Here is a 13,690-nt window from a genome sequence, read left to right on the forward strand (position 1 = left end):
AGTAAGTTCCCTACCCAAGATCTTTCCTCCCTTTATTATTTAAACTAAGAACATATTTTCACTGCTTTGGAGCTTGTGGCAATTAACAAAATTAAACCAGTGGGTAAACATTAAAGTAATAATATACCTCCCTTTAAGACATTTTAAGGAGGAAAGTCCATTAAAATTTGGAAACCATGTTTGGTGGTAAATCTGCTCACCCATTTAATTCGATTCCCAGTTAAATACATTCACAAAGCAAACTGTAACACAGTAAGAGGACTAAAAAGTCCCAGAGTGACTGACTACGTAACCTTTGTGACATAACAGCACACAGCCACCATCAAAAGCTGGTGGCCAGCCCTTACGTCTGTGAAACATGGAGAAAGCACGGGGTTACCCAAAGTCCTCCATTTTCCTCCAACATGCCCTTTTTGGTAGTCATATTTGAGCACAGTAGGGGTAGGTTCAGGATCTTAGGAATTTGGAGCATTGAAATGCTGCTTAAAACAAATTTTAGGTGCCTCAAGTCAAAATTGTCTTTTCCTGACAGAGAATAATATACAAAGTAAATGAAAAATTCCAAATGAACTGCTTTTATGATGCTTTTGTCTTGTGAATTGTGCAAGTCAACAACATTCTTCCATGTACCAGAAACCGTTCCAGGGACTCAAGGATGAAGGGGGAAATCACGTTCTAGAGTAAAACTCTGAAAAACAGTAATATAGTTTCAGGGAGAAGAGGTGCTATTGAGAAGATTAAAAAAGAAATAGCAATTCAGTAACTAAAAGGGTTTCTACTTGAAAACAAATATTTGAGTTCAAACCAAAACAATAAGAAAGTGGTAGTGGCCCTGGCTGCGGTGGCTCAGTGAGTTGGGCATCGTCCCACACACTGAAAGACTACTGGTTCCATTCCTGGTCAGAGCACATGCCTGGGTTGCAGGTTCGTTCCCCAGTTAGTGGCATACAAGAGGCAACTGACTGATGTCACTCCTGCACATTGATGTTTGTCTCCCTTCCTCTCTCTCTTAAATAAAATCTTTATTTTAAAAAAAGTGCTAGTGAGACTTCCGCCAAGATAGAGGCGTAGGTGGAAACACTCTGCCTTCTCGCACAACCAAGTTCAAAAATAACAAAGCTTTAACAACAAAAACACAGCCAAACCACAGAAAATTGAACTATACAGAAGTTTGACAACGAACCCTTCAGCCAAGAGGAGCAGAGCCAGCAGCAGAGCGGGGTCGGGCAGGAAAGATCCAGCAGACCGACCCGGGCGCGAGACCCAGGCACGCCGGCAGCTGTGGGCAGATCCCAGGTGTGGAGAAGTGGGCGGACCCACTGAGGGTGCAAGGCAGTGGACTCACTGAAGGCGCGGGGCAGAGGACCCACTGAGGGCTGACCGCAGTCACACATTCACGCGCAGATAAAACGGTGGAGCAAGCAGTGAAACGGACTGTGCAGGCCCTAGTGGCAGGAGGCGGCAGAGGGGACCAACATTGTCCCTCTCTGACCCCGCCCACACATACAGCATCACAAACCAGCCACCTGGGTGGTCCCGCCCTGGTGAACAACTAAGGCTCTGCTCCTCATACTTAACAGGCACGAACAGACCAAAACATGGCTCAAGAACAACTCAGAGCCCCAGAGCTGATAAATCTAAGTGATGAAGAAATGGCCAACCTATCAAATGCGTAGTTCAAAACACTGGTGATCAGGATGCTCACAAAATTGGTTGATTTTAGTCACAAATTAGAGGAACATATGAAGGCTAAACTAATTGAAATGAAGGGAAATGCACAGGAAACCAATAGTAATGGAAAGGAAACTGAGACTCAAATCAAGGGAGTGGACCAGAAGGAAGAAAAAAATGACCAAACAGAAAAGGATGAAGAAACAAGAATTCAAAAAATTGAGGAGAGGCTTAGGAACCTCCAGGACATCTTTAAACATTCCAACATCCAAATTATAGGGGTACCAGAAGGGGAAGAGGAACAACCATGAGTGGAAAACTTATTTGAACAAATAATAAAACAGAATTTCCCCAATCTGGCAAAGGAAATAGACTTCCAGGAAGTCCAGGAAGCTCAGAGAGTCCCAAAGAAGTTGGACCCAAGAAGGAACACACCAAGGCACATCATCATTACATTAGCCAAGATTCAAATGAAGAAGAGAATCCTAGAAGCAGCAAGAGATAAGGGGACAGTCACCTACAAAGGAGTTCCCATCAGACTGTCAGATGATTTCTCAAAAGAGACCTTACAGGCAAGAAGGGGCTGGAAAAAACTATTCCAAGTCATAAAATCCAAAGACCTACAACCAAGATTGCTCTATCCAGCAAAGCTTTCATTTAGAATGGAAAGGCAGATAAAGTGCTTCTCAGACAAGATCAAATTCAAGGAGTTCATCATCACCAAGCCCTTATTATATGAAATGTTAAAGGGACTTACCTAAGAAAAAGAAGATAAAAAAGATGAACAGTGAAAAGACAGCAAACTCACAGTTATTAACAACCACACCTAAAACAAAAGCAAACTAAAAGGACAGCTAGATCAGGAGTGGCAACGTAGAAATGAAGATCTCAAGGAGGGTTAGCAACAGTGGAGTAGGAGAAGGAGAAGGGGGGAGAAGGTACAGAAAATAAGTAGCATAAATGGTAGGTAGAAAATAGATGGGGGGAGGGCAAGAATAGTAGGGGAAATACAGAATCTAAAGAACTTGAGATATGTGGTCATAAACTAAAGGGGGGGAATGGTGGGGGAGGGGGTGTGCAGAGTGGAGGGGAATGAAGGGGGGAAACAGAACAACTGTAATGGCATAATCAATAAAATATATATTTTTTTAAAAGTGCTAGTAAAGGAATACAGTAGGGGAGGGAGGTATTCTGCAAGAACAGGCAGAACAAAAGCAAAGGCCCAGATGGAAATAGGATGCAGCAGAGAATAGACCAGAAGTGCCCAGGGGGTGAAGGGAGGCAGGGAGATGAGGCCAGAGCATATTCTCAAAGGAATAGTAATAACAAAAGCCTTATCAGAGTGGCAAGCAGTAGTGCACAGGATAAGAGAGAAAGAAGTGGAGCAAGACAAGACAAACTGTCTGAGGGTTTTGCTGGATGGATGGGCAGAGAAATAGGACATGTGGAGGTCTAAGAAGAGTTAGAGATATTAAGGTTTGTTTGTACTAACAAAAACTGACTCCACCCCCTCCCAAAAAGGAGCATAAGATAACTGCAGAAGAAACGTTGGCTCAGAATAACATACGTGGTCATAATAATGTCAACACCTGTATACTGATGTAACCAAACTATTGGGGAAGTTGTAGAGCAGGGGTGTCAAAGTCATTTTCACTAGGGGTGGTATCAGCCTTGGGGTTGCCTTCAAAGGGGTGAATGTAATTTTAGGACTATGTACATGTGATTATTCCTTAACCATTAAGGAGTTGAAATTACATTTGGGCCTTTGAAGGCAACCAAGAAGGCTGATGTAGCCCCCTGTGAAAATGAGTGTGATACCTCTGTTGCAGAGGATGAGAAGCACACACACAGTATATGTGCAATAATAGGTATGAGGAAGAAAGAGGGCTAGATTTCTGTTTTTCATGGTGGGAAGTCAACAGCTAATGTCTCAACATTGAAAGGTAAAGAAGTAGCAAGGTGCTCAACATCACTAAGCAAAAATAAAAGAATTCAGTAAAGTTGCAGAACACAGAATTAACATACAAAAACCTGTTGCATTTCTATACATTAACAACAAACTATCTGAAAGAGAAGTTAAAAAAACAATCTCATTACTGCATGAAAAAGAGTAAAATACCTAGGAACAAATTTAACAAACAGGTGAAAGACCTGTACACTAAAAATTTTAAGAAATTGATGAAGATATAAATAAAAGGAAAGATATTTTGTGCCCATGGATTTGAAAGAGTTTATATTGCTAAAATGTTCATAGTACACAAAGCAATCTATGGATTCAATATAACCCCCACCAAAATTCCAGTATCATTCACTACAGTAATAGAAAAATCATAAAATTTGCATGAAACCACAAGGCCCCGAATAGCCAAAGTAATCCTGAGAGAGAACAAACCTGGAGGCATCATACGCCCTGGCTGCAAACTATATTACAAAGTTATAGTAATTAAAACAGTATGGTATCGTCATAAAAACAGACACAAAGATCAATTAAATAAAAATGGAGAGCCCAGAAACAAACCTGTACATATATGGTCAATTAATTTATGACAATGAAGCAAAGAGCAGACCAAGGAGAAAGGTCAGTATCTTCAACAATGTTAGGAAACTGGACAGCCACATGCCATGCAAAAACATGAAACTGGACCACAATCTTCCACCACTCACAAAAATTAACTCAAAATGAATTAAACACCTGAGTGGAAGACCTGAAACCATAAACTCCCAGAAGAAAATACAGGCAGTAAGCCCCTTGACATTATTCTTGGCAGACTTCTTTGATTCGGTGACAAAGTAAAAAATGAACAAGTGGGCCCCAGCTGGTGGGACTAAGTGGACTGAGTGCTGGCCTGTGAACCTAAGGGTCATCGGTTCAATTCCCAGTCAGGACACATGCCTGGGTTGCAGCCCAGGTCCCCAGTAGGGGGTTCTCAAGAGGCAACCACACATTGATGTTTCTCTCCCTCTTTATCCCTTGCTTCTCCTCTGTAAAAATAAATAAATGAAATCTTAAACAACAACAACAAGTACGACTACATCAAACTAAAAGGCTTCTACACGGTAAAGAAAACCAACAAAATGAAAAGACAACTTACCAATGGAAGAAAATATTTGTAAACCCTGTATAGGGGTTCCTACCCAAAATATATAAATAACTCATGTAACTCAAATACAAAAGAACAAACAATACGATTTACAAATGGACAGAAGATCTCACTAAATATTTTTCCAGAGACATAAGAAGGTGCTCAATATCACTAATGATCAGGGAAATGAAAATTCAAAACCACGATGAAATATTACCTCACACCTGTCAGTTTATTATCAAGGAACAAAAACAAAACCCCCAAAACAAACAAACAAAAAACCCAACAAACAGCTGGTGAAGATGTGGGGAAAGGGAATGACCACTGTGCTCTTTGGTTGGAACTGCAAATTAGTACAGCCACTAAGGATAAAGTATAGAGCTTCCTCAAAACACTAAAAACTGATTACCATATGATCCAGCAAATCCGCTTTTGGATCTACCCAAAGAAAACAAAAACACTAATTTGAAAAGACAGCCACACCCCTGTGCTCATTGCAGCACCAGTACAATAGCCAAATATGTAAATGACCTACACACACATGGTGGACTGTTACTCAGCCACAAAAAAGAATGAAACCTTGCTATTTGGGACAACATGAATGGACCCGGAGAGTCTTATGTTAAATGACGTAAAACACAAGAACAAAGACCACAAGATTTCACTTACATTGGGAATTAAAACAAAGCAAACATACAAACTACACAACACAGAAGCAGAGCCTTGGAAACGGAGGTGGAGCTGATGGTTTCCAGAGGGGAGGGGTTTGGAGGAAGGGCGAAAAAAGTGAAGACGGGTTAAGAAGTCCACATTTTAAGTTATAAGTAAGTCATGGGGATTTAATGTACAGAAGAAAGGAGATAGTATCAAAATAACTTCACACAGTCAGGTAGTTATTAGACATCATGGCGATCACATCGTTAGGTAAATAAAAGTTGCACAACTAGGCTGTAAACCTGAATCTTATAGAATATTGTATTTGAACTATTTTTTAAAATTTTAACAAATTGTGCAGGCCACATAAAGGATAAAGAAACAAAATATGTGTTGACTGAATAAGTGAACAGGACTCTTCAGTTCTTTTTTTTTTTTTAATTTAATTTATTTATCTTTAGAGGGGAAGGGAAGGGAAGGAGAGAAATATCAATGTATGGTTGCTTCTGGTGCATCCCCTGCTGGGAACTGGCCTGCAACCCAGGCATGTGCCCTGACAGGGAATCGAACCATGATCTTTTAGTTTACAGGCCCATGCTCAATCCACTGAGCTACACCAGCCAGGGCAGGACTCTTCAATTCTGTAAGCTAAAATACAATGGAGCAATGCCTTCAAAATTTTGATGGAAAATATGTCCAGCTTAGATTTCAGTTATATAAGACAATCCATAACTCAATGTGCTGGTAGAACACACTGTGAGAGGCGCAAAGGCTCCAGAAAAACCAGGTAGTAAACCAAGAAAGGAGAAAGATACGCGATCCGGGAAACAGGGAGCCCAGATTGGAGAGGAAAAGGGAATTACCACAGATAGTGAAAAGTCATAAAATGACAGCTACGCAACCAATCCAGTGGCAACCAAGCCAAGAGGAGGCAGAGGACACCAGTAAAAAGAAAAGATACACTCCTAAGGTTTGCAACTCTTGTCCAAGTTTGGTGATGGGAGCGTATGATAAATTATAAGACTATCAAACCCCCCCCCCCAAATTATTAAGTACATGAATAACAAAAGTTGTGCAAGAAAGGAATATGACCGTAATATACTACAAAGCAGCTTGTAAAAAATGTCTACATGGCTGAACATGCACACTACACCCTAATTTAAACAAAAAAATCGTAGTTGACTATTGGAAAAAATGGGAAAGGGGAAAGTGTGGGGACAGCTGTGATGAGATGTGAGACAACAAACGCCTCATTTTCCCCAGAAATAACGATAGTAAGTCTAAAGCACTCCCCGCTGTAGGCATCATTATCTGTGCTTCATAGCTACTAATTTTTTTATCCATGAGGAAACTGATAAAATTTAACTTGCCAGAGTCACAGTGAATAATAAAGCCAAGAACCAACCCCCAGCAATATAACTCCACTGTCCGTATTCGTCTCTACTCTTACAGGTTCTCAGAACTCTTCACACTCTAAAAATTACTGCAAACACCAACGGCTCTTAGTTTATGTTGGTTGTATCTATCAAGAGTATTTTTAATAGCCTTTTCAGACTTGTGGACATTCTTCATCAATGGAACATAGAACTTAACAAAGACTTCACTGAGGTTGGTTGCAATGTCAAACACGAAATCCTACCAGTGAACCTTCTCATACTGTCTTAGGTGAACCTCCGTGGGTCTCTCTTGCAATATGAGAGCATATTTTGCATATGCGGGTCATGTGAAAAATATGGGTTCACTCAGCAGTGCAGACCTTCCAAATGTTGACATACTTTATCATTCAATATCAAAACATCGCATTCTAATGTCCCCACTAATCTATCAGAAAAGTCTAGCGTTATCAAGCTAATGGTGGTGAATTCTTTTCCAAAATTCTAATTTTTCTCTTGAAAACTCAAATTTTTTTGTTGGTAAGAAATATGTTTTTCCTTGAAGTGGTACATTCATTTTTGAGAAAATGTCAGCCAAATTCCCACATCTGACTGTTACAGGATGGGGGGTAGGGGGCAATTATCAGCCCACCCAGAGACACCAAAAACTGTTACCGAACAGATGGGGGGGGTACAATATACTATTACCGAAAGGACCCCACACTTGGTTCGATTGTCTGCTGCCATAGAAAAGCTGTCTCTCAATGCCAGAGATTTGTGAAAAGGAAATGTTTATTTAAAGCTATACAGGCTTAAAATAGTGACCTAATGCTTCCATTAAAATACAAAGTCCCTTTGGATAACCACAGACGCCTGCAGCGCTCCCTTCCCCCCTGCCCTAATTCAGGGTACCGTATCTCAGGAAAAGAAGCACACTCTGTGATTCAGGCTGCTGGCACCATCAGCTGTGTCGCCATCTAGGCAGGATCTCCAATTAATCCAAAGTCATGTGGCACCTTCTCATTGCCTCCTGGCAAGAGTCCTTTCACCCTTCCGGGCAAAGTTTTTCTTGCTTCCTAGGCCACATGGCCAAAAGGAGCACCCCAAAGCCGCGTGGTTCTCTTCTATCAAAGCTGCAGGGGTCCCTATTCTCTCCAAAACCGCATGGTCCTCTTCTCTCCACTAAAGCTGCGGGGAGGGGGAGGTCGCCACTCTGCTAAAGGTGAGTGGCGGTTCTCTGCTAAAGCTGCATGATGATTCTCTCCACCCAAGCTGCATGGGTCCCCACTCTGGCCAAAAGCATGTGTCTCTCTCTCTCATATGGCTGCGGGGGTCCCCACTCTGCCAGAAGTGCATGGCTCTCCCTGCAAAGCTGCAGGGGTCTGCACTCTGGCAAAACTGCATGGAGCTCTCCTCAATGGCTGTTGAGTCTGGGTTTAAATCCCCGTGTCAATCTTCCTGTGCAGCCCCATTTCCAACTCCTCCTACAATCAGTTACACCTGCCAGCATTCCTGTATTATTCCAAGTTTACTGGGCTGCCATTGTGAGTCTGGGCAGGTGTGGCCCCATGTCATGGAGCCAATCTTCTCCAAGCTCTCACACAGGCACCGTAACCTGCGGGACCTGCCCTCAGTTACATTTTGGGGGGAAATCCCTTCCATCCCCCTGGCTCAGAGCATGGCCACAGCTATTTCACATATCTATGCAACCAGTTAAAGGCTATAGATGTTAAATGACCATGCCAGAGGTTAGCTGCAAGGCTGTGGCTGTACTAAACAGCCCTGCATGTTCCTGCTCCATGTGTCCCTTCCCCCAACTCACACCTGTTGGGGGGAAGGGGTGAGGATATCCTAATATTTCTTGAACACCTTAAGTTCTGGACCCCATTCCAAATCCTTATTTGGGGCCACTCTCTTGGCTGCACCCTGTAACATGACTAATCATGATGTCTGTCAGACACTTTCAAGGAAAAATTTTGTTCCGTGAAAAAGTGTTCATTCAGTTCAGCTCACAGCCCAAACAATTACACGTGACTTTTCTCAAAACAGCCAACTTCTGTGTGTACTTTGGAAGTACCTGATGCGTACTTTCCATTTCATCACACGTAATACCTACCACTGAGAATAAAATTTATAATTTTTATTGCTTCATCAAAAATTTTAAGTGAAATTGGCATTATTATTATTTCTTGTAAATTCTTGTCAGTGACGTAGAAAATGAAAACTCGATGCCACCAGTTTTACCCACCACTGCTTTGGTACCAAGGGTGTGAACATCAAGACAGTGAAAAAAGGCAAACACAGCATCTTAGGTCTATTGCAAAAACCAGTTTTGACCTCTTGAACGGAGACGCAGGGACCCCCAGGGACGTGCAGACAGTAACTTTGAGCACCGCTGCATTGCACTGCGTGGCCTCCTGCACACACGCTGCCTAAAACTAAACCATAAGCAAGTGGTGGTGTCAGCACATTATAAACTATGAAGGCAATGCCGCGAGAGTGAAGGGCAGTTGTCCTTCAAGACGGAAGAACTGGGGAGTGTGTCTTTGACAGCCACGCTTGCGTGACGACTTGGCTTTTTAGGAGCCTGTATTATTCTACTAAAAACCTGCAAAACGCCCTGGCTGGTGTAGCTGAGTGGACTGAGCGCAGGACTGCGAACAATACAACCGTGGTTCGATTCCCAGTCAGGGCACATGCCTAGGTTGTAGGCCAGTTCCCAGCAGGGGACTCACAAGAGGCAACCATACATTGATATTTCTCTCCTTCTCTCCTTCCCTTCCTCTCTAAAAATAAATAAATAAAATCTTTAAAAAAAAAAAAACCCAACCTGCAAAGCCATGTAAATAGTTCCCCATCAGCAGACAGTCTGTACCCCCACAAGGTTATCCCAAATACATTTTGTCCTGGGGGAACTCTTGCCCTATAGGGCAACACATAGTAATTGCAAAAAATTACACACTTAGAGATACTAAAAGGAAAAGGTTGAAAAACACTGCCTCACCTCACTATAGAAAAATAGGCATGAAGCTGTGGCTGGCGTGACTCAGTGGATTGAGTGCGGGCCTGCGAACCTGAGGATGTCGGTTCGATTCCCAGTCAGGGCATATGCCTGGGTTGCAGGCCAGTTCGCAGTAGGGGATGCATGAAAGGCAACCATACACTGATGTTTCTCTTTCTCTCTCCTTCCCTTCCCCTCTAAAGATAAATAAATAAAGTCTTTAAAAATAAATAAATAAATATTTTTTAAAAAGAAAAATAGGCATGAACTAGAGAAATATTTGCAAAATAAAATAGAAAGCTCCTCTAGAAAGCCATTTTTATCCAGAATCTTCTAACTTTTAATACAGCAGTAGGCAAAAGTAGCTTTGCAGTTGTGAGTATGCAAAACAGTTTATTCTTGTACTATTATGGATTAATTATGGTATTATTGTCCGTATGAATAACTGGACAGCATCATCCTCTCCACTAACTGCACACTCTGTCAGACAGAGAAATGCCATCTCTCCAGGCCCAAAACAAAAATGTAGAAACATTTTACAAAGGCTTTGTAACAGAGCAAAACATTTTCCCTGAAAGAATTCATGACAGAACTTAAAAAATTATTTTTCCTACCGGAAAAGGGAAATTCTGTGTCAAAGGAGACTTCTCTGCATTCTTTAAATTCCGCTGCTGAGCAATGAAACGAATAAGGTTGTTTGTTTCAGGAGAGCCCCGGACACCAACTGTAGAGCGTCTTCTGGATTTTTTAAGGTAGGATAATGACTTTCCTATAATAAAAACTCTCTCTTAAATTGGAACAAAACAAGGCAATCATCAGTAATCACATCCTGAAGATCTGTGATGCACCAGACTGAGAAAGAACATAAGCACATGGTATCGAAATCTAAATAGAGAATTATAGGTAGAATTGGTCATACATGATCAGCTGGATAGGAATCTGTTTTGTTCATTGACTTGTTCCATTTCCCTGGAACAGTGCCTGGTACACAGAAGGAATTTATTAAATACAGTTGTGTGAAATGAACACACAAATATATTTATCATTTTGTTTCATATTTTCTTCACACAAACAGGGTCACAGCTTGCTTTTGACCAAGAGTTTCTCTTTTTCAGAATTAGCCAGTCCAAACCCCATGGGCTGAAAGGAAAAATCTCCACCAGGCCACAGCAAAGATCTCTCCTGTTTTTCGGTCTTCAAGGTGAGTTGTTTCTCTTAGATACCTGTCTAGTTTTGGCACATTACCCTGAATTCTAGCCATATGCTTAAGCACAAAAAATTAGATTGTTACAGGCCTAGGAGTGATGCTTTTGAGAAGAAAACAGAATGAATGGTGTGCCACCTTAGTCTTGTCTCAATCACGTATTAGTCTAGTGCCCTGACTTTCACATTCCCCATTACCTTCCATTTCTAAATCTAATTCCTCTCCCATATTTCTCCTCCAGCCAAGTCAGACTTCACAGGTGAATTTCACTTCTAGCACTTGATGATTAATGTGAGCCAATTTTCTGTTTGTGATTTTGAAAGAGGCAAACTCCAATCCTTCAACATAATATTTTCTTTATCCTCACCCAACGACACTTTTTTCAATGAGTTTAGAGAGAGAGGGAAAGAGAAAAAGAAACATCTATCGGCTGCCTCCCATACCTGCCTGGACTGGGGATGGAACCTGAACCCTAGCTATGCGCCGACTGGAACCAAACCTTTCAGTTATAAAACGACACTACAACAAATCGAGCCACGCCGGCCAGGGCATAACACTGTGTTAATTGCTCTTCCACTTTCTCTTATTTTTGCCACGTATAACTATAAAACATCTTACTGTTTGTAGTATACATACTCTTGTATCCCATACTTTAGGTCAAAAGTGATTTATACACATTCCTTCCCAGTGTGGGCACAAAGCACAACTCTGACTTAGGCACATTCTCATGCTTGGGGGCCTTGGACCCTGGTCACCTGCTATGCAAGACGAACAGGACATGTTCATAGAAGTCTCTCTGATCAAGCAAGTTTGCAATTCAACCAATTTAGATATGTAAAGTAATAAGATACATGGGATACGTGAATAAAATTGTTATTAAATTACTTTTAAACTTTAAAAGCACTGAGACAGAATGAGTTCTCTTACCTGAACAGTTTTTTACAAAGCTTTCAGGTGTAATTCCCAGTTGTTCCACAGTTACTGTGGAAAAGTCCAAAGGTGATTTAAAAGTATCTGGTGTGCAAAGATCAGGAGTCACTTCAGCTGCATGATTTGAAGGTATTACAAGATTCCCATTTCCCAAAACGAGAGAGGCATTTTCTGAAACAGACAACATGTTGAGGAGGCTAAGCATCTTTATGAAGATACACACCTAAATTGTAAATTTCACAAAGAGGCAACAGATCACTACATACCCGCATTAAGAGCAGACTCTTTGGTTTCAGGGGGGTTGCTGCCTTTTGAGTTGGTATCCATCTATAAAGAGAGAAGAGAAAAAAGGAAAAAGAACCCCATTCCCCAGATTAATGTGATTTGATGAAGATCCTCATTCAAGACTGAATTCTAATACAATCTATACTGGTATGAAAATGGATGTCACAAGTACTTTTGGAACTCAGATTAAATAGAAACGGAGGAAACTGTTGTTCAGGATGAAACAAAGCAATCCCCATACTATAGCCACCAATTTTCACCCAGTGTGCTGCCAAGAATTTTTAGCACATGCAATACCTGACTACTTAGTCAGGGGCACTGACTTCTTTTCCCTTAGGTTGTCAAATTAAAAAAAAATGACAAGAACCAACACAATAATAGCTGTCTGGTGTGCATGAATCAAAACTATACCTTTTTTTTTTGTCAGATTGACAAAAAATATACTTTTTGGTATGCCGCAGAATTTTGATAATTAGTTTGTGTGCAATGAGATGAAAAAGGTTGAAAACCCCTATCAGCCATAGCTGTCCAATCTTAGCGAAACGTGAATCATCTGGGTACCCCGCTGAAGGCCAGCTTTGTGGACTTCCAGGAATTCTAACTCAGGAGATCTGGCTGGGCCCCAGGAACGTGTATTTTGAAAAGCACACGGGTGATCCAGCCAAGGACGCAGGAGAACCACTGTCTCCGCGGGGCAGGCTAAGTAGAACACATTTCTGAGAAACAGCACTGCTAATACTATACCTGGAGTTCAAACCAGGGCACTTGGCCCCACCTCTCACTCCCGCAGCTCGGCTATCCTCCTCCTTGGGTTTATTCCGGACGCCCCGCGGCACATGAGTGTCGTGGCTGTCCTCGGATCTTTAGTCCTGAAGGGAGAGCCAGTAGCCAGGGGTTCTGCCTCGTCCCGAGCCGCGCGACACAGTGAACCCGCAGCCCGCGGTTACCTACACTTCAGCCCAGCCCGCCCCTGGATTCAAATCACCCGCCCCGCCTTCTCAGCATCCCGGCGTTACTCTAGGAAACTCTACGCCGCCACCAGCCGCACGCGTCCGCGGGCACCCCGAACCCCCCCAGACCTGTACCTCGCCGTCCGAGGAACACGAGTGGTCTCGTGGGCACGAGAAAAAGCAACCACTAGCTGCAAGTGACTCACTGAGCAAAGGGAATACCAGCTAACCTAGATCCATGGGGACTACTTCCCGTGAGAGTCTCGCGGAGGAACCCATCGGTTAGACCCCCCAAAGGTCCACCCCCTGATTTTGATTGGATGCTGCAAACTTCGAAAAGAATCATTGGACCAATCAAGACAGAACGACTGGTTGATTCTAACCCAATCAGCCAGCTCCGACGGCAGCCGTTTCTTCAGTGGGTTGAGCGATGGGAGGGATTACAGAGGGAAGTGCTGACTTCTTTGAATCACTTCAGCGTTCGTTTCCTCAAACCCCGCCTCCGCGTGCAGCTGTGATCTACCTGGAGTTGCGTTTGC

The 13,690-nt window shown here is 42.4% G+C and overlaps 1 protein-coding gene across 4 annotated transcripts in view; it reads right to left on the reverse strand.

The window, feature by feature from the left end:
- The window catches only part of CDCA2 (cell division cycle associated 2), a 48,727-nt gene extending 35,307 nt beyond the window's left edge, over positions 1–13,420 (reverse strand). The window contains exons 1-4 of one of the 4 annotated variants that reach the window (XM_053668041.1): positions 13,382–13,420; positions 12,183–12,243; positions 11,914–12,087; positions 10,397–10,551 (exon numbers count right to left, since the gene is read on the reverse strand). In XM_053668041.1, the coding sequence (XP_053524016.1) occupies positions 10,397–10,551; positions 11,914–12,087; positions 12,183–12,243 (390 nt within the window). In that variant the 5' untranslated portion in view covers positions 13,382–13,420. Of the gene's footprint in view, positions 1–10,396; positions 10,552–11,913; positions 12,088–12,182; positions 12,244–12,945; positions 13,184–13,286; positions 13,354–13,381 lie in introns of those variants that run through there. The other 3 variants (XM_053668040.1, XM_053668042.1, XM_037163473.2) reach the window with 3 other exon arrangements.
- Between the last annotated feature and the right edge of the window lie 270 nt (positions 13,421–13,690).

The sequence above is a fragment of the Artibeus jamaicensis genome, unplaced genomic scaffold (assembly GCF_021234435.1).
Source record: "Artibeus jamaicensis isolate MK-2021 breed Jamaican fruit bat unplaced genomic scaffold, CSHL_Jam_final contig_477, whole genome shotgun sequence".
NCBI lineage: Eukaryota > Metazoa > Chordata > Mammalia > Chiroptera > Phyllostomidae > Artibeus > Artibeus jamaicensis.